The sequence below is a fragment of the Pelobates fuscus genome, chromosome 10, assembly GCF_036172605.1.
Source record: "Pelobates fuscus isolate aPelFus1 chromosome 10, aPelFus1.pri, whole genome shotgun sequence".
In the NCBI taxonomy this organism is placed as follows: domain Eukaryota; kingdom Metazoa; phylum Chordata; class Amphibia; order Anura; family Pelobatidae; genus Pelobates; species Pelobates fuscus.
This window is the reverse complement of record NC_086326.1, coordinates 87631378-87650376: the sequence shown is the minus strand read 5'-3', so window position 1 is coordinate 87650376 and position 18999 is coordinate 87631378. Positions and strand designations below refer to the sequence as shown.

Below are 18999 nucleotides of genomic sequence, written 5' to 3'. Positions count from 1 at the left end.
GGCTTCCTGAATTGAAACGGACCTTTGGTGTGGTATCTGACGTCGGATGTCCTCACGCTCAGCATCAGATTTTTCCCCATAGGAAAGTATTGATTCAGTGCTTTCCCTTTAGGGAGGTCTAGCGTGCACAGTATTTGCCGCACATGCGTATTAGACCCTGCTTGTTGCGGGACAGAGGAGGGTGCCGGGTGCAGGTAAGTAAAAGAAGGCTTTTTAGCTCTTTATTTATGGGGTGGGGTGGGGTAGGGGCGCGAGGGGGAGTGATAGAACCAGAAATACAGCTTTGTATTTAAGTTGTATTGAATATTTGCTTAAAGATATAATCTTTGTGAAATGATCATAAAGACTGCAGTCAAACGATATAAGACAAAGTAGGAAGTACTTTGTTTTCTCTATTTTTCAAGCTCTCGACAAAAAGGCAGAGCTAGTGCTGTCAAGCCCTCAGCTGTCAATAGTGACAGTAAAGGGGAACATGGCTTTGCCTGTGGAGGATCTCCCATAGAGAATTTTGTGTATGTGAAAAGTACAGTACTGATGTGGACTCCTGGCAGATGGGAGGGCCATGTGCTGAAGGGGGTCAGCAGAAACACTATGTTGGCGACCGTGAGAGACAGGACAGGTAGTTACCTACACAACGCCACCGCTTCATTACATGTGACAAAGCTATCAAAGTATGATAATTAAAGGACCACCAAAATCACCAAGACCACGTCATCGCAATCAATCAGTCTGGCTGCAGTGGCCCTGTAATTTTAACCATGCAGGGTAAAATATTGCCAGCTTTGTATAAAATGCAATGCTTACCTTGCTAGGTTGAACAAACCTCTAGTGATTGTCTTCTGACAATCACTAGAGGCGCTTCCTCTACAATTAGTAGGTCATCAAATACAACTCATAGCGAAGCATTTGTTTCAATGCTTCTCTATGAGAAGCATTTGATCACACGCACAGTGCATTGTAGTGTATTTTATAGTGTATTTATTAGGAATAGAATGTACTATGTATAACCACATATGAAATGTGCATGTGGTTTCTTTTGATGACGGGAGTTATATGAAATCTTGGCTTACAATAGCTGCAGATCTAGTATCTGTGGCAACTGGAATCCCTCTCCTTCTTCCCCAGCACAGCCTTTCTGTGGCTGCCCAAACACAGCCTTCTCACCAAGCAGTACGACTGCTCATTGAGAAGTTTTATAAGGCAGGTGTTCTGGCAATTGTTAGCCTCTTAGATTTAGCTCCACAACCCTAAACTATGAGGAAGTATCCAGCTGTATGTAGAGTTCATAATCTTCTAATATGAAACCAATTTATTAATTATAAATTGACTGATTTCTCACTTGGAGCTATTGAATACAACACGCTACCAGGTTGTTCTTTCTCAGCTTGCCAGACTGAATGCAAAAGTCCTAAACCTCCTGCAAAAATAAGTAGATTTGGCAACCTAGGATACTAAACAAACAATTGCCACTTTTTATTATTATGCATTATTGCATCTTTGGTGTCAAAAGGGTCATTTATGTTTTGTACCATAACCATTATAGATTTTTTTTATTTCATAGATAAAATTGGATAATAATGTAAGTGTTCTAGTGAGCAGACAGTTCATCATTGCCAACCCATGCTCCCTCCCACCCCCTTTATTTTGGAAGCGGTTTGATAAAAATTTAGCTGCTATTCAAAAACATTTGAAGAATGGTCAGTGAGCTAAATGCCTTACTGAATTTAATTTGTTTCCCTAACAGCAAAAGACTAAGAACCACTGCACTAGTATTACACACAATTAATTTAGTCTGTAGAACGACCTTAAATTGTGAGGTGGTCTATTATTATTTAACCACATTGTGTGCTCATCTGGGCAAATAAGGAAGTACTTGGAAGAGTCTTATAAAAGTGATGTGGACGGTGACCATCAGTCATTGTTGTTGTGTGGTCCACTATCATTTCAGAGTTTATTTAGACTGTGTTTTGTAAAACAATAGATACTCAGTTACCAGCTGATGTTCTTCATTACAGTTTGCCTCACACAGTGCATGTATTTTCATAATTGCACAAATGGTTCTTTTATTTACACTGGGTGATCACTGAGGTTCTTATTCAGAAATCTTTTGTCATTTAATGAGATCATGAAAACCAGAGCGCGCTGGTCCATAGGAGCCAACGATAAACCGCACAACACCCCCAGTTTTGCTTTACAATAAAAAAATAAATACAAATAAAATCTACTGGTGTGGTGAGGACTAATGACGTAGCATGTGTTAAACAAAAATAGATGTTAGTGTCTTTCATTGGTCCTGCAATCCCTTTCTTTTATTAAAGGAACACTAAAGTCATCCAGACCTCTTCATCTCAATAAAGTGGTCCTGTATGTATATCCCTTCAAAGTAAAACATTGCCTTTTTTTTTTTACAGAAAGGGCAATGTATACCTTGAAGGATTAAATGTACTTCTAATGGCTGTCATATCGACATTTGCTAAAGGAACGTAAGCTGCACAAACCGAGTAAAACATGACTTAGCAACTCATAGAAAATGTATGTATTCACTGCTTTCCTATGAGAAGCATTTAATACGAGATCAGCGCTCACTTCACATGTGCATCCGGTCCCCCATGATTATCTATGAGGAGTGTTTGATGGGACCATAGCAGGAGAAAACCATACCTTCTCGATAATGTCACATGGGGGGGGGAGAAGGGTAGAGAGTCCAGTAGTGCCTTGGGAGGTGTGACAGGGACACTACAGCGTTAGGAATACAGGTATACATTCCTAATGCTACTTTGTTCAGTTAATAAATGTAGATGCTGCTGAGAGGCTGAGCAACTAATCATGTTAAGATTATGGGCTATATTTTTAACAAAACACCACCTTTTTTTGTGTGTTGATCAAATTGATTGAAAATGCCTGGTGGACCCAGTAAAATCGTAAAAACTATGAATACAGTTCTTACGATGGGACAGTGCCAGGGTACTCCTGGCACCATAACCACTACAGTGTACTATAGTAATCATAGTGCTTAGACATTCATTTAAAAACTCTCTATTTATTCAATTAGCAGCAAGACAAGTCAAGTCACAGATTAAAAGGATAATTATCACCTTATGTATTCTCTATTCTTTCCTAAGACCCAACTTGGGAGCTAAACGAGGTGGGTTCCTCTCGGTCAAATATGGGGGGGTCCTCCCAGGAGTCCTGGGTTGACATAAAAGTCAAACATGCATTAAAGGGTTTCTCCCATAGGAGCTTGATAACGGTGAGTATTCTCTGAATTTAGCCTCTGAGACATATTCCTTATTAGATAAACTGATCCTACTTACACCATGTTTTTCATACGGTTGGTCTTTGATCTAATTAGATATGGTATGTCTGATTCTATTTATTATGTACCTGGATTCTAATTAAACTGAGCTCCTTGTCTTTCCTCCTCCTAATACTGATCCTCCTCTTTCGCTCTCCCTTCAAGTTTGTGGTACCAACATCAGTCCATCCTTGCAAGCGCGCTGTCTTGGCGTCATACTTGACTCTGGTCTCACCTTTGAGCCTCACATCCAGCATGTTGCCAAATCCTGTAGATTCTATCTTAAAAACATAGCCCGCATCCGCCCCTTTCTTGCACCAGATACTACCAAGGAGCTTGTCCATGCTCTAGTAATTTCCCGCATGGATTACTGTAACCCTCTCCTGATTGGTCTTCCCAAAAGCCGTACTGCACCCCTACAGTCCGTAATGAACGCTGCTGCTAGACTGATTTTCCTCTCTAGTCGTTTCTCTCACACCTCACCCTTCTGCCAGTCCTTACATTGGCTTCCTGTATGCAATAGGAGTTAATTCAAGGTACTAACTCACACCTATAAAGCACTGAACAACTCCAGCCCCTCTTATATCTCCTCACAGATTCATAGGTATGTCCCTTCTCGGTCTCTCCGCTCTGCCCGTGACCACCTCCTGTCCGTTGTCCGCACTCGTACGGCCAACTCGCGCTTGCAGGACTTCTCGCGGGCGGCTCCCTTCCTATGGAATAGCCTGCCTACCGCCATCAGACTCTCCCCTAGTCTTGCATCTTTTAAGAAGTGCCTTAAAACCCATCTCTTTAGGAAAGCTTATGGCCTCCAAGACTAACCCCTACCTCACATACCTGTCTCTTGCTCTCTCCTAAAGGGCAGCCCACCTTATTTGATTGTAAATTCCTGTCCTAATGTGTTTTACACCCCACCTGCTATAGAATGTAAGCTCGATTGAGCAGGGTCCTCTTCAACCTATTGTTCCTGTAAGTTTATTTGTAATTGCCCTATTTATAGTTAAATCCCCTCTCATAATATTGTAAAGCGCTACGGAATCTGTTGGCGCTATATAAATGGCAATAATAATAATAATAATAATATGTTAAATTATTGTAGAGATTACTGAATATGGAAGTATTACATCCTACCTTGATTAACATCGGAGGGCGGATATACAGGAAGAACACAATTCGAGAGACTACTTTTCAAAATGAGGAAGAAGAGGATGATTTCTATAGAGGTAACACACATTTAATAGTGATACCAGAAGAGATGTATTTTTTGTGTATTTTGAGCAGTGGCATTGCTAAGGTAAAAAAAAAAAAAACTGGGGCTTGAGCGCAAAAATAATTTGGTGACCGCTCTGCGTCTGAACTTCCTTTCTTTGTCCAAAGGAGGAAGCCTCGGACTTGTTGCCACTGATAGCCTGAAACCATCAGCTGACGTTCTCGGCCTATCAGTAGCTCCCCTTTTACATTACCAAGTGAGCGAAATGCGTTGCTAGTGGATGTTTTTACATGTGTTGCGTGCCAAAGTCCATGGTTGTGCATATAAAAACGAGTGTTTATCACTGTTTCTGTGTTTATTGTCCATATTAATGAATGTGCATGTAGTGATTCTGCTTTTCTGTATGTAAAATACACTCCTCAGCCACCTATTCTCACCCCCATAAATACTATGTATGTTTTACTCTATAGAACAGCCCCCCTCCCTGTAGTCTTCAGAGCCCTCTTTCCCTGTTCTCCCAACCTGAAGCCTTGGATCTGGCAGATGATTCAGAAAAGGACAATTTAATGTCATAGTTTGGGCTGATGACACAGCTTAGCATTATACCAAATTTAGCCTATTATTAATTCAATTCTTTTATGTGATTGAAAAATGATTCAGCTTTAGCCACCTGCATTTTGTTACAGATTTATTTTTGTCCACTGCTTTTACATAACCAAGATTGCAAACTAACATGCACTTTTCCTTCAACATAATTTGTAATATCTGATGTTCAGCTGCACGTGTTATTTTCATATTTCAAGATAAGGTTGTGAATTATGGAGCAGAACATTCATTTCTCTGAGAGATTGTTGTAAATGTAGGACACTTGAAGGCCGTAAAAAAGCAGTGTAAAAATTGCATTCTACTTGGATATATTAGGTAGATGAAACATTAATATTTAATTGGAAACCTGTTTACAAAAGAAAAACCTCCTGACCAGTGTATGAATTATTTATAGAATTCGAGGCATCTAGATTTGCCACTTATTCTACTGAGCATGTTTTTTCTTCATAATATTATTCGTTAAACCCAGAGCTGTCTAGAACTGATGAGGGAATAGCGAAATGTAAGTTAAAATAGCTGGTCTGGAAAACTGGAGAGAAATTACACATTTATTTAGTTTTTTTTTTTTCATATTTTCAGGAAACTTTGGCTAACAATGAAACATTGATAAAATCAGACAAATGGCTTTCGGGAGCCAGTTCGGGGCTCGAAACTTTGTCAAGCCCACCCTTGCAACGTTCTCGATTTAGATACCTATGTGGCTTAAGTTAAAAATACAGTGTGGCATCTGAAATTGTTTAATTCCTGTCAGTGTTAATTTTGTCGACTATCCATTTTAGTCAGATTTTAGTTGGCTAAAATTTTTGAGATTTAGTTGACTAAAACTAAAACAAATCGGATGACTAAAATATGACTAAAACTAAAATAACTTTTTAGTCAAAAGACAATGACTAAAACTAAATAGAAATTTGCCGCCAAAATTAACACAGATTGCTGTTTAGCACTTAAAGGACCACTATAGTGCCAAGAAAACATACTCGTTTTCGTGGCACTATAGTGCCCTGACGGTGCCCCCACCCTCAGGGACCCCCTCTTGCCCGGCTCTGGGGAGAGGAAAGGGTTAAAACTTACCTTTATTCCAGCGCCGGGCGGGGAGCTCTCCTCCTCCTCTCCGCCTCCGATCCTCCCTTTCGGCTGAATGCGCATGCGCGGCAAGAGCTGCGTGCGCATTCAGCCGGTCGCATAGGAAAGCATTTACAATGCTTTCCTATGGACGCTTGCGTGCTCTCACTGTGATTTTCACAGTGAGAATCACGCAAGCGCCTCTAGCGGCTGTCAATGAGACAGCCATTAGAGGATTTAGAGGCTGGCTGAACCCTTATATAAACATAGCAGTTTCTCTGAAACTGCTATGTTTATATATAAAAAAGGGTTAAACCTAGCTGGACCAGGCACCCAGACCACTTCATTAGGCTGAAGTGGTCTGGGTGCCTAGAGTGGTCCTTTAATATCGAACCTGTCCCTCATATTATTAAAGTCAGTTAAGTCTCAATGTAAAAAGCTTTCCATGTGATTCAATACTGTTAGCAAAACTTTCAGAATTATTTATCTACAGAAGTCACCATTAAAGGACACTCCGGGCACCAATACAAATTTAATGAATTTGATAGATTTTTACTTCATTAACATGCTGTATTTTTTTTATTAATTTTTTTTTTTTTTGCATGCTCAAATCTTTATAAGTTTCTGCACATCAAAAAAAATCAGAAATACTTCCTTATTTATTAAACCTTACACTTATCAAAGCTAAGCACACCATCTCAGCCCCAACAGTACGGAGATAGATGTTTGTAATTCACAACCTGGCTGCAGACAGTCAGATAAACTGTAAGCAGGGAGCGACATCCTTACTATATGCCTCTCCTTCTAATGCAGGTTGTTTTGTTGTTCAGATCATTCAGTACTGTACCTTTTTGATTAGGAAGTCTTTTTCTGGAGTGAGGGGGTGTGACTAAAAAGGCAGGATTATGGTCCAGCATTCTGCAAAACGTTTATATTATTCAAAACCTATAAAGATTTGAGCATGTCAAATATACAGCATATTAATATGCCAAAACCTATTAAATGCATTACAGTAGTATTGGTAAAATAAAGTCTATAGGAATTTTTGGAGATAAATCCTTTAGAATTTTTTTCTAACAGTATTGATTCATTTGGAAAACATATTAAATTAGTCTGCAAAATAAACCGGTTGTTTTTGAATACTCTATTATTACTTGAACAAATGATGTGCTCTTTGGGAGCAAATAAGGAATCATTTTAAGAGCCCTATAAATGTGAATGCAGAGTAGACTGTACTCATGCTATGTATTTGTGTGTTTTTGATATGCAGAGTTTAGATGCTTGTTAAAAAAACATGTTATATTACCATATTTTGCAGAGCCCATGCAGTGCTTAGACGAGCCTTGTGACGACTTCACAGTGGAAGAGTCTGAAAGGGGTTTTAAATGTACAGTAGATCTTCCCAGTCAACTATTTAAGTAAGTTTAAAAAAAAAAAAAAAAAAGTTTTTTCTTATCCTTCTAATGTCTACTTAATATTTATTAAATTATCAATTGCAACTCACTAGAGAGACTGTAGGATACTGCTTCGAAGTCTCTAACCCCCACTGACTAAGGCCTCACTTTAATATTTTTGGATAAGCTATTCAAATAATTTTATATATTTGGCTAAATAGAAAAAATAAAAAATTATAATTATAAAATCTATAATTTACACAAAAACAAAACACATTACTATATAAAAATATTACAAAATTAAAATATTTGCATAATATTAAATCATTTGAAAAGCTTATCCAAAAATATTAAATCAAGGCCTTACGTCAGGCTGTACTTCAAAAGATGCATACCCCACCGCGTAGGCTGGCAGATTTAGAGTTCCTCTTTCCTCCTCATACATATGCATGACTTAAAGGGACACTATAGTCACCAAAACAAGCTTGGCTTAATGAAGTAGTTTTGGTGTATAGATGCCTCTGAAGTTTCATTGCTCAATTCTGTATGTATGTGTGAATGCAGACGTGCATTATGTGTGGTGTGCATATACACACCCACGCACATTGACACACATACAGATACACAGAAACACACTGGCATGGATGCAAATACACAGATATACAGTTACACAAACTACCTCACAGTTACACACATATACACACACACAGATATACTCACAGATACATGCACAGACACACACACAGACACTCTGGTACGCACTTAAACAAAAAAACACACACATACAATCAGGTACACACAGACATACACATACACACAAATACATACACAGACATGCAGATACATGTACAGACAAACACACATACACTCAGATACATATACACAGATACATACACACAGACAATCAGGTACACACAGATACATACAGAGACACAAAATACGTACACAGGCACACACCCAGAGACTCAGGTACAGACTGTCACACAGATGCATACACAGGCACACACCCAGACACTCAGGTACAGACCGTCACACAGATACATACAGAAACGCAGATACACACACTGAAAGATACAGATATACACATATATACTTAAGTATACACAGATACCCTGACACACACGTCATGTTGGTCATATTTTAGCCACCCTCCGGTTTCTTACCTTTTGGGTGCAGGAGCGTGGCCTCTTCTGACAGGGACTGGTGGGAGTCAGGCTCTGGCTCTCCCCTCTCTCTGGTTCTCTCCCCTCCCACGTGGGGGTTTGCTAGGATGCAGTGAGCTGAGCTCACTTACTCCCAGCACTGCCATCTTTAAAGAGCCCGGTCGCGCTATTGGATAACGATAATCGCAATATATATCTGTGCACATTTTGAATGTAGGGCCCTGTCGTCTGGGCCCCCCAGGACCGCAGGGCCTATGGCAACTGCCCCCCTCATGGCGGCCCTGCAGGTAGCTACACAAATACCTTGCAAGACCTGGTGTGCCATTGCAAGGTATTTTCAGTTTTTTGTGTGAGTCATATTGAGTATAAACGAGGAGAGTTAAAGTTGGTCTTGTTCGTGGTGTATAATTTGAGATTTGGAACACTGGTATTGATTATGGTGCAAAGAGTATTCTGTGTGCTCCTTTCCTATCCTTGAAGAGGCTTAAATGCCATAAGTACTAAATGTGGATATATATGCCCATGTCTATCAAGCATCTCTACCAAACATCAGGGGAGTATGAGAAGTGAAGTTGAGCAAGCATTTGGATTTAGAGTAGGATACTCCTATATTCCATCGCTAGCACTGTACACAAATACACCCCTGCATGTGTTCCTGTGTGTATCTGAGTGTGTGTACATATCTGTGTCAGTGTGTGTGTGTGTGTGTGTATCTCTGTGTGTGAATGTGCCAGTGTGTGTATGTCTGTGTGTGTATCAAAGTGCGTGTATCTGTGTGTGTGTTTGTGTATATGCCAGTATGTGTCAAGGTGTTTATATGTGTGTATCTGCGTGTTAATGTGTGTGTTTATATGTGTTAATATGTATGTGCATACATCCCAGAAATCAAACACACCCTTGCAAACACAAACACAAATACAAACACACCCCTGAATTAAAACACTAAAATTCTATGCTGAAACACCAATACTACACACAAATGTACATATGCATTTAAAAGCCAACACTACATCCAAACACACCCCTGCATGCAAATACAAACATTACATACAAACACACCCCTGAATTAAAACACTAAAATTCTATGCAATCACCAACTCTACAAAAGCACACCTGCACTTAAAAGCCAACACTACAGACAAACACACAACCGTGCATTCAAACGCAAACACTATACACAAGTACACCACTGCATTCCAATGGTACCAGTACATACAAAACACCCCTACATGCACACTTACACGCTATACAAAAACATGCTTACCTTCAAATGCACAAACACTGCTCACAAATACAACCCTGCAAGGATGTTAGATCCCTAGCTGGCATAGCATCGCAGGACTTATATGAAAGATGGGGATCTATCTTTTCTTCCCTCTTGCGCTACAGGGAAGGCCTGAAAAAAATGTTCTTGCACCAGGACACTCTATACATTAGTTCTGCCGCTGGGTTGGGGTGAAGGTTGTGATTGCATGCCCGGGATGGGGGGAGAGGAGGCATGGTCCAGGGTGCCCAAGCAAGTGTTTGCTCAGAGTCCAATCAACATTAAAGACGGCCCTGTCAGCAAGCTTAAGTGCTTTAGGGGTCTGGAGTGTCCTTTTAATCTCTGCCTTAGCTCTAGTGGAAGCACAGCCTGTAGGCTTCAGTGGAAGCTGAAACGATGCTTGTTTTGTTTGGCGTCTCCATAAATTATCATTGTGTGTGACTTTTTTTTTTGTGTGACTTTATCTCAGTTGCTCGACTGCAGGACCATGGTAAATCTACAGTTGAAAAAAGAGTAAATAGATTATATTATATGTGTGCTGGTTGCTTAATAAATTTCTTTCAATTTTTTGTAGTCCTCCAAAACTGTGCTGCAGTATGTGTGTTTGCCGCTGAGGAATACACCTGTAGTGCAGGGCCCTACACGTTCCTGTAGAGCATCTCCACGCAAACATATCTTCCCCAGTCCTCTAAAATCTATGCTGATGTGAATGAGTGCTTGTTCTCAGATGGCGACAACTCGTCCCATACTTTGTGTCAACATCTCTGTGTGTGTGTGCTGGTCATCACTGGGTGAAGGAAACCTGGGCTTTCAGCTGATGGGAGTCTGATAGCAGTCTGCGTGAGATAGGAATCTAAGAACGAAGAAACCAAGTTAAAAGAGATGTGTTGTGCTGAAAGATTTAACTATCAATAAACAAAATAACATTGATAAAGACATATAAGGACATAAAAAAAATATTCCTACTATATTAAAAATCATTGTTAGTTCCCTTCAGCTCCAACAAAGTTCTCTTTGCACCTGTCCTGGCCCCCGGCTCGTGGCCGACGTGGTCACACCCGATTGGAATTACCTCTGCAGCAGAGAGCCGGGAGCCAACCAGCTGGGGTTTCCATCCTCTCCACATATGGGATCCAAGATCGCGCCGACCGAGTGGTCGCATCCATTTGTAGCCCCACCTCCAAAAGTCACACGAATGTGCGTATGATGTCACAAGTTGACGCACACACACATTCTGGTGTCAGAGGCCAAGCTCTGACCAGTCACAGCCCAAGGAGGGATATTTAAACCCCAGAATACCTTGGCTCATTGCCCTGTCGTGGTTTCCGTTCCTGGTATCCGAGAGGCCACCAAGAGGATACTTTTATTACTATATTTGACCAATTCTTTAAAAGTTATCTAGCCATACTTAAATTCAACATGCATATTTATGTAACATTTTTAAATAATTAAGTAATTTTATTGATTGCAATTTGAGGGACCTGCCTGACAACCCAGGCCAAAAGTCCAGAGAATTTAATTTGCTAGCACTGTATTTAACCCTGTAACTTTCCATGACGCCCTAAAACCTGTACATGGTGGGTACTGTTTTACTCGGGAGACTTTGCTGGACACAAATATTAGTGTTTTATAACAGTAAAACATATCACAGCGATGATATTGTCAATGAAAGTGAAGTTTTTTGCATTTTTCACACACAAATAGCACTTTTATTGATGATATCATTGTTGTGATACGTTTTACTGTTTTGAAACATTATTATTTGTGTTCAGCGAAGTCTCCCGAGTCTCTCTTGGGGTAACCCCATGTACAGGTTTTATAGTGTTTTTGAAGGTTATAGGGTCAAATATAAGACATTGAAATTTGCCAGATTGGTTATGTTGCCTTTTGAGAACGTATGGTAGCCCAGGAATGAGAATTACCCCCATGATGGCATACCATTTGCAAAAGAAGACAACCCAAGGTATTGCAAATGGGGTATGTTCAGTCTTTTTTAATAGCCACTTAGCCACAAACACTGGCCAAAGTTAGCATTCATAATAGTTTTTTGCATTTTTATCACACAAACAAATATAAATGCTAACTTTGGTCAGTGTTTGTGACTAAGTGGCTACTAAAAAAGATCGGACATACCGGACATATATACATGTAAGGTGTGATTCAGAGATTTATGACAGATAACAGTGTTACAATGTCACTATTGATAAATATTAAAAAAAAAAATATTTTGAAACAGCAATGTCCTACTTGTACTTATAGCCCTATAACTTGCAAAAAAAAAAGCTAAGAACATGTTAACATTGGGTATTTTTAAACTCAGGACAAAATTTAGAAACTATTTAGCATGGGTATTTTTTGGCGGTTGTAGATGCGTAACAGATTTTGTGGGTCAAAGTTAGAAAAAGTTGTGTTTCTTTACATTTATTCATCATATTTAAAAAAAACAAAAAAAAACTTTTTATAGTAAAATATATGATATCATGAAAATAATTGTATCTTTAGAAAGACCATTTAATGGCGAGAAAAACAGTATATAATATGTATGGGGACAGTAAATGAGTAAGAGGATATTTACAGCTAAACACAAACACAGCAGAAATGTAAAAACAGCCCTGGTCCTTAACGGTAAGTAAATAAGAAAACGGTCTGTTCACTAAGGGGTTAAATGTATGTTTTTCTGTTTTGTATATTAGATACATTATTGGAAAGAAAGGGGAGACCAAGAGGAACCTTGAATCTGACACACGAACCTCTATTAGTATCCCCCGTCCTGGGCTTGAAGGTGAAATTGGTAAGGAAGACTTTTTTTTTGTGCTTGAAATTTGTCACTTATTTTTGTAGTATAAGAGGTATGTCTGGAAAAAGTCCAGCCATTGTTAATATACTGAAAACGGTTTGTGCGACATCGATGTAACCTGGCAGCTAAAGAAAGTGGACTGGAATGTGCATGTGTGAACAGTGACGACTTCACTGCAATAGTCAGTGGAGGCTCTAGACACCGTTGAGTAAGCATGTGTACTGTGCGGCTGTTGCATTAAAAATGACTGATCTTGATCATTCCTCCGGGGAAACTATCCTGATGATTCAGAAGGCTTTAGGGGAGGCAGAAATGTTTTAAAGATGGTCGAGAATCTGTTGAAAGATTTGGCACCCTGCGACTTCTGGCTTTTCCGAAAAATAAAATCTACTTTAAAAGGGAAGAGATTTCGGGGGGCGCAGCCTAGCTTCTAGACTGAACAGACGTGCAGGAACCGAGCTCCTGACCAAAACTGATGAGTTGGGGGTGAAACCCCCCAAAAAACGGCACGTCTGGTATCAGGAGGACGATAATCGAGAAGGGGATACCCAGGGGAGCCGCCTGACACCCGAATCTCGCCTAACAACCGCCGGGAACCCTACAATTCCGTTAAGGCCTGCTGAGGATTGAACTGAGGAGAGGCGGCCGCTCTCCTCACTAGAGATCTGGCAAACTGGCTCAACACACGTCCGAACTCCTACCCCCCCCCCCCCCCCCCCCCCGGACTGGTGGGGGATATCCCGGCCCAAACTAAGCAACCAAGCGACTGTAGTACACATCGAAAGCTATTGCACCAGGGCTTGACCGGGAAACCTGGTTGAGCCACAAGGCACCCTCAAGATGGCTGCCTCAGCGCAATCCCAGCACAGGCAACTGAGCCTACCGCACCAGAGCTGGAGAGAGGCTTTTGAAGCCCGCTTTGAGGCTGTTTGCCAAGCATTCTGGGACCGCATAGCCAAACGTGGGGCCCTGCCAGCAACCCCTGACATAGCACCTACTTGCCACACAGCAGCGGACACCTGCCCCTCTTCCGGGTCGGGGCTCAACTGGAGGAGACTCTTGGCCGCAGTCCGACCACCCGCGGGGAAAACCGCAAGCCGGGGAACCACGATCTGACCTCACGATGGAGGGGGATCCACGGACAAAGGGCACTAGCTCCCTACAATGCCCGGAGCCGAAGAGACAGGGACGTGTCATGCTCCCACACATCGGGAAAAGGCACAGATAAAGCAGACCTTGACGCGGACTCTACACTGAGGCAAGCAAGGGGCATAGGCTGAGGATGGCGGACAACACAGTCCTCAGCCCACCTTCTGAAGCCCGACACCGGCCTGAGTCCCGACCACACCACTTGAACACTGATAACAGTAACTCAGACTTAGCCTCACAATAGCCAGGAACAATAACCCTCTTTCAAAGCTCTGAACTGTGAGTTATGTTTGTCATAAATGCTGTCGCTCACTCAGCTTGTCACACATAGACACTACACTTCAGTGCCAAACACGAGCATCACTACATGACACTAGCCTAGCACATTAACCATAACAACTGTGCATGATCTACCTGCCTAGCAATGTATACGAGTATCAAACGTCAACTACTACTCTAACCCACGCTCAAACCGAGCTTGCTTATAGCATAATTATATACCTATAGTCGAAGCTACAATGTTTAACCTGCTATGTTTTATTATAAAATTGTGCCTGATAATACAATGCCCCGCATGTTACACGAGGGAAATGCTTGTGGAATGCCTTTGGGGCACTTTGAGCCTGCATGTACCAATTCTATGCACTGCAAAAAAAAAAGGGAATATATTTCAGACGGTCGATGAGATTTAGGTAAATACGTAAAGGCAGCTGATGGCGATTCCCACAAAGGATTTTGCTGAGTATTCTGAACAGTGGAAGAGAAGCTGTGAGATCCCAAGATGCTTACTTTGAAGGGGACTAAGGCATCATTGTCCTATGTACAATGTTTCTTGTATCTTCTTCAGTATGTCTCTATTTTTTTTTTTTTTTTTTTTTTTTTTACACCTCCAACACTTTATTACGTGAGTTTTATCTCACTATCTCTTACTTAGTTGACAAACTTGTGCTATATTTAAACTTATCACTCTTTCTCTTAGCTTTCTTTCCTCCATATCTTGATATGTGCCTATCTTATTTTATAGTGTTCTTTACTTTTTTTTTTTTTTTAATTCTTTATTTTTAGTGTGCATGAAAACATAACAAGTGGGCTCGTCATGCCCCAACAGTTCAACAAGCTTTTTTACATATAGACATTTAACAGTTGGTTGGCATGTGGAATATTCTGCACAATTTTTTAGGTTAATAGTTGATTAAACTACGTGTAGTATGGCAGGTTATGTATAACTGTTTCTGTAGCTTAGTTACATATGTAGGTAATATAGGACAAAGTACATTTATGACTGCGGTTGCCACAACGGCATTCTACCGGGCTTTTCGCGTTCCTACAGGGACTGTAATGTGGCTTGGATAGACATTGCGCTCTTGTGTACTTAGGACAAAACAGCTTAAAACAACTAGCGCATAAACATATTTCTAAATCAGGCTTATAAAATAACACCAGGCCTATTCAAGGTATGAAACTAGGGATAATGCAAAGCTTGGATTATATATGTTAGAGTGTAGTTACAGTTAGTTCTCCGCTTTTGCCGAGGCCATTCTTAGTGAAGGGCATGCTTAAAAGAAAAGAAAGGAAAAAGGTTGGACTCGTGTATCATAAATGCTGCACCTTTTTGGCTCTAGAGGGTTAATGAACTATGATGGGGAGGCTCAGGTTGCAAAGAAAGCTTGCTTATTCCTCAGTCCCCTCTCAATAACCAGAGCTTCGTCAGTAGCTAATGTGAGTTATGGTTAAGGCTATACTTGAAAGGCAAAACATGCAAACTTTGAAACATTTAAGACATGAAACAAGGTTATAGTAAATCATGAGCTAGTCATTGCTTTACATGCTAAACACGCTAAACTTGGGCGGCTTGAGGTAGAGCCTAGCATTTCTTAGGGTAAAGTTACTGGAAAAATGAGTAGTCTCAAATGTCCTGTGGAGCACAGAGTAGTGCTGATCGTAGTCTGCTTTACAGCTGTACTAGGCATCAAAGTCTGGGTGCTTCTTTGTTGCGATAGCAAGTAACTGTCCAGGCTACGAGTACCTGTGGAGGGCGGTATATTGGGCGCTTTTAGCCGATGCCTGTTGCCGGTAAGCCCAGGGCATTGTCCTTCTGAGTCTCTCCACTGTCGCCCCCCAGCTTGTTGAGGCTGCTGCAGTAGTTGGCTCTGGCAGTGTGTCGTGGAGTCCTCAGCTGTACCGTCGCTTGGGTCTTCTTGATGTGCATGTGGTATCGGTGTAGGTTGCTCTGTGTGCTGGGAGTCGCTTGCTTGCAGCGGTTGTTTCGCCGGTCCGGGCTGTTTCCGTTGTGTGTAGGGGGATGCGCCCGGTAGGCCTCCCGCCGTTTTCCGTCGCTGAGCCCGCTTGTGTCTGCATAGTCGGGCGGCCATTTTGGAGCCTCGTGGTGTCTGTCTGTAGTAGCTCCTTCGTGCAGCGGGTCGTATCCACGAGGTCACCATTCTCTCTGCTTGCCGGTAGGTGACACCCCTCTTCTGCAGGGCATACCTGAAGCTTGTGCAGAGGTGGTCGAAGGTCTCCAGTGGTGACATGGGTGGCTGGGTGTGTGTGCTCCGCTTGCCCCGTTTGCGCCGAGCCGCCATTAAGGGTTTACCCTGTGGGACAGTGTCCCCGGTTTGGCTCGTGTCTAGGACGCCTGCTTGCTTCCAGTGTGGACCGGGATATCCCCCGCCGGTCCAAAGGGGGGGGGGGGGGGGTAGGTTACAGAGATGTCGCTGGGTGGTTTTTGTATCGGAGAGAGCGGCCGCCTCTCCCCGGTTTCGGCCTCAGTAGGCCGCATTAGTTTCTCCGCTTTCCCGGCCTCTACGGACCCTGGAGTGGTGTCGCTGGGTTCAGGAGGGCACCCCCGACGTGGGTGGCGCACCCCCGAGTGGCTTTGGGTGAGGTGGTCGCCGCTTTGGCCCCGGATCGTGCCCGCTCGGCCGGAGCCCATGTTAGTTGCGTCCACCCGGCTCAGCGGTCAAGCTCCGCCCCCCAGTATGTCTCTATTTTTCATATTACATGGCTGGATACTTTCCATACAGACCTCTTATGTTCACCTGTAATGCCGATATGACATTTTGGGACAGTGCACACAATAAATGTTTATCTGCAGTTTCTAGATGAAGATATTAGCTTATATTTCTATGTTCTATTTCTGTTAGCATAGAAGTGTAAACTACATTTGCAATGACCTTCTACTCTGTAGAATGCAGCACTTTAGAACACCTAGCCTAGCACATGGCCTCATTTTTGGTATTGCGGAACGCCACATTCATCCATTTGAGAGTGCATGGATTTGTGTGCAGTTCTGACCAACAAGAACACTTAAGACTTGTAATACCTATTCTTCACATTGTCTGATTTTGCTAGCATGTATAGATTTACATTTTATTAAAGGGATTTTCCAAGCATCACAACTATCGGTGCTCAATATTTCAAGTCCTCATTGGACATATAATGTCCTCACTAGAGTGAAGAAACACAAAAGCTGATGGAACTACACCAGGGTATGATCCTTGGACTGGCCCTTACCTAAAAGAAGTGCCTTGATATCCATACTTCTTGTGAATTACCGTCCAAAATTGAACATTTGCTTTTTTGCTGTGATATTTTATCCAGTAGTAACTTAGAGCTTGTTAGGTGTCACTGTTGGCTTGACATAAAACACAAACTGTGACAAATCCACTTTCACAGCTCAATTATAAAACTGATGTCAAGCCTTCCAAATTTAGACGGGAATCTGTCGTGTTCTTGATACAAGTTTCAGTATTTTAACACTAGGTGGCGCACTGGTATTGCACATGCCTACTGAATGGTTGACAATTGATATGTCTCATTTTTTCCTTAATCTGTATTTACTACTCTCCTTCTCTGCCTCTTGTGGATTAGTATCACTTTGACCTTGATGTATTCATGCAGAATTTAATAGCTGTATCTGATAATCCTGTACACAATCATCTTTCATTATATAATACTCAATATGAATCAACTGATTATGAACAGTGTAATTACATGCATTCCCCACGCTTTTGTTTATTGAATATTCCATAGAGAGATTCTACTGACTACTAACTCAGGGCTACTATTGCACCTTTTTTGGGGGCATGACTTTGAACCTCTGTGTTTTTGTTGCAGTCTTTGTGTCTCAAGGTGAAAGGGATGCTTATCGGGGTCACACTTGCATTCTGGAGCAGATCTTCATATGCTAAACTAAACTGATAATACGTAAACCTCCCCATGAGTCATTTTATTACAAATATACTTAGGATACATTGCATACTCCAAAATTCTGGTATATGGGTTCCAGTAGAGATTATTATTATTAGGCATACTTAATATTTTTCTGGAATTATTGTATAGAATGTGTATATGTATTGTATAAAAGTGTGCTGGGGTAGTAAATGTTACTCATTGTTATCAAATGGATCATGGCTACCAGCAATCTCAGCCACAACATTTTGATTGCACATCACTTTGGACCAGGTGTCCACGATGCCAAAAACCCACATTTTCTGAGGAGATGGGATTTTTATCATATTAATTGCTGTTGAACGTGAAATATCAACCCAGAAAAAAGAAGAAAAAAAAAAAAAGTGTTTTAACTGAAATCACGATTCCCCCTCCCCATCTATGTTTTAATTGCCTCCCTTAAAAGGAGAAAGTTTAAAAGTTTTCTTCTTTTTTTTTCACCACATATATTTTTCCAAAACAACATTTTTCTGCTGTCAGCACTAAATGCATAATTATCTTCCTCGTCCTGCTGTCAGAACTTCTCAGCTTAATTAGACATTAATTAAATTCCATTGTAAGGTTTACAGACCAATTTTAACTATGCATACTAACAATAACTGATGTACAGAAGTCCCCTTTTTTAACTATTACAATGACAGGAGATTCACTGTAATGTTGTATTGGAATTAATGTGTTGAGAGAGAGCTCTTTCATCTAGATAAAGATGTGTCAACAGCCTCCTTTGACTGAGGCTGAGCCTAAGGAAATTGAAGGTAACTACGATGTCCGTACCGACTGTCTTGGATAAAGTACAGCAAACCACAAGCTGGGACTGGATTAGGCGACT

General features: G+C 41.3%; 1 protein-coding gene across 2 annotated transcripts in view; it reads left to right on the top strand.

The window, feature by feature from the left end:
- The window catches only part of ASCC1 (activating signal cointegrator 1 complex subunit 1), a 305402-nt gene that overhangs the window by 25433 nt on the left and 260970 nt on the right, over positions 1-18999 (top strand). For both annotated transcript variants that reach the window (XM_063433946.1, XM_063433945.1), the window contains 3 exons: positions 4395-4518; positions 7492-7591; positions 12688-12785. In XM_063433946.1, the coding sequence (XP_063290016.1) occupies positions 4407-4518; positions 7492-7591; positions 12688-12785 (310 nt within the window). In that variant the 5' untranslated portion in view covers positions 4395-4406. The remainder of the gene's footprint in view (positions 1-4394; positions 4519-7491; positions 7592-12687; positions 12786-18999) is intronic.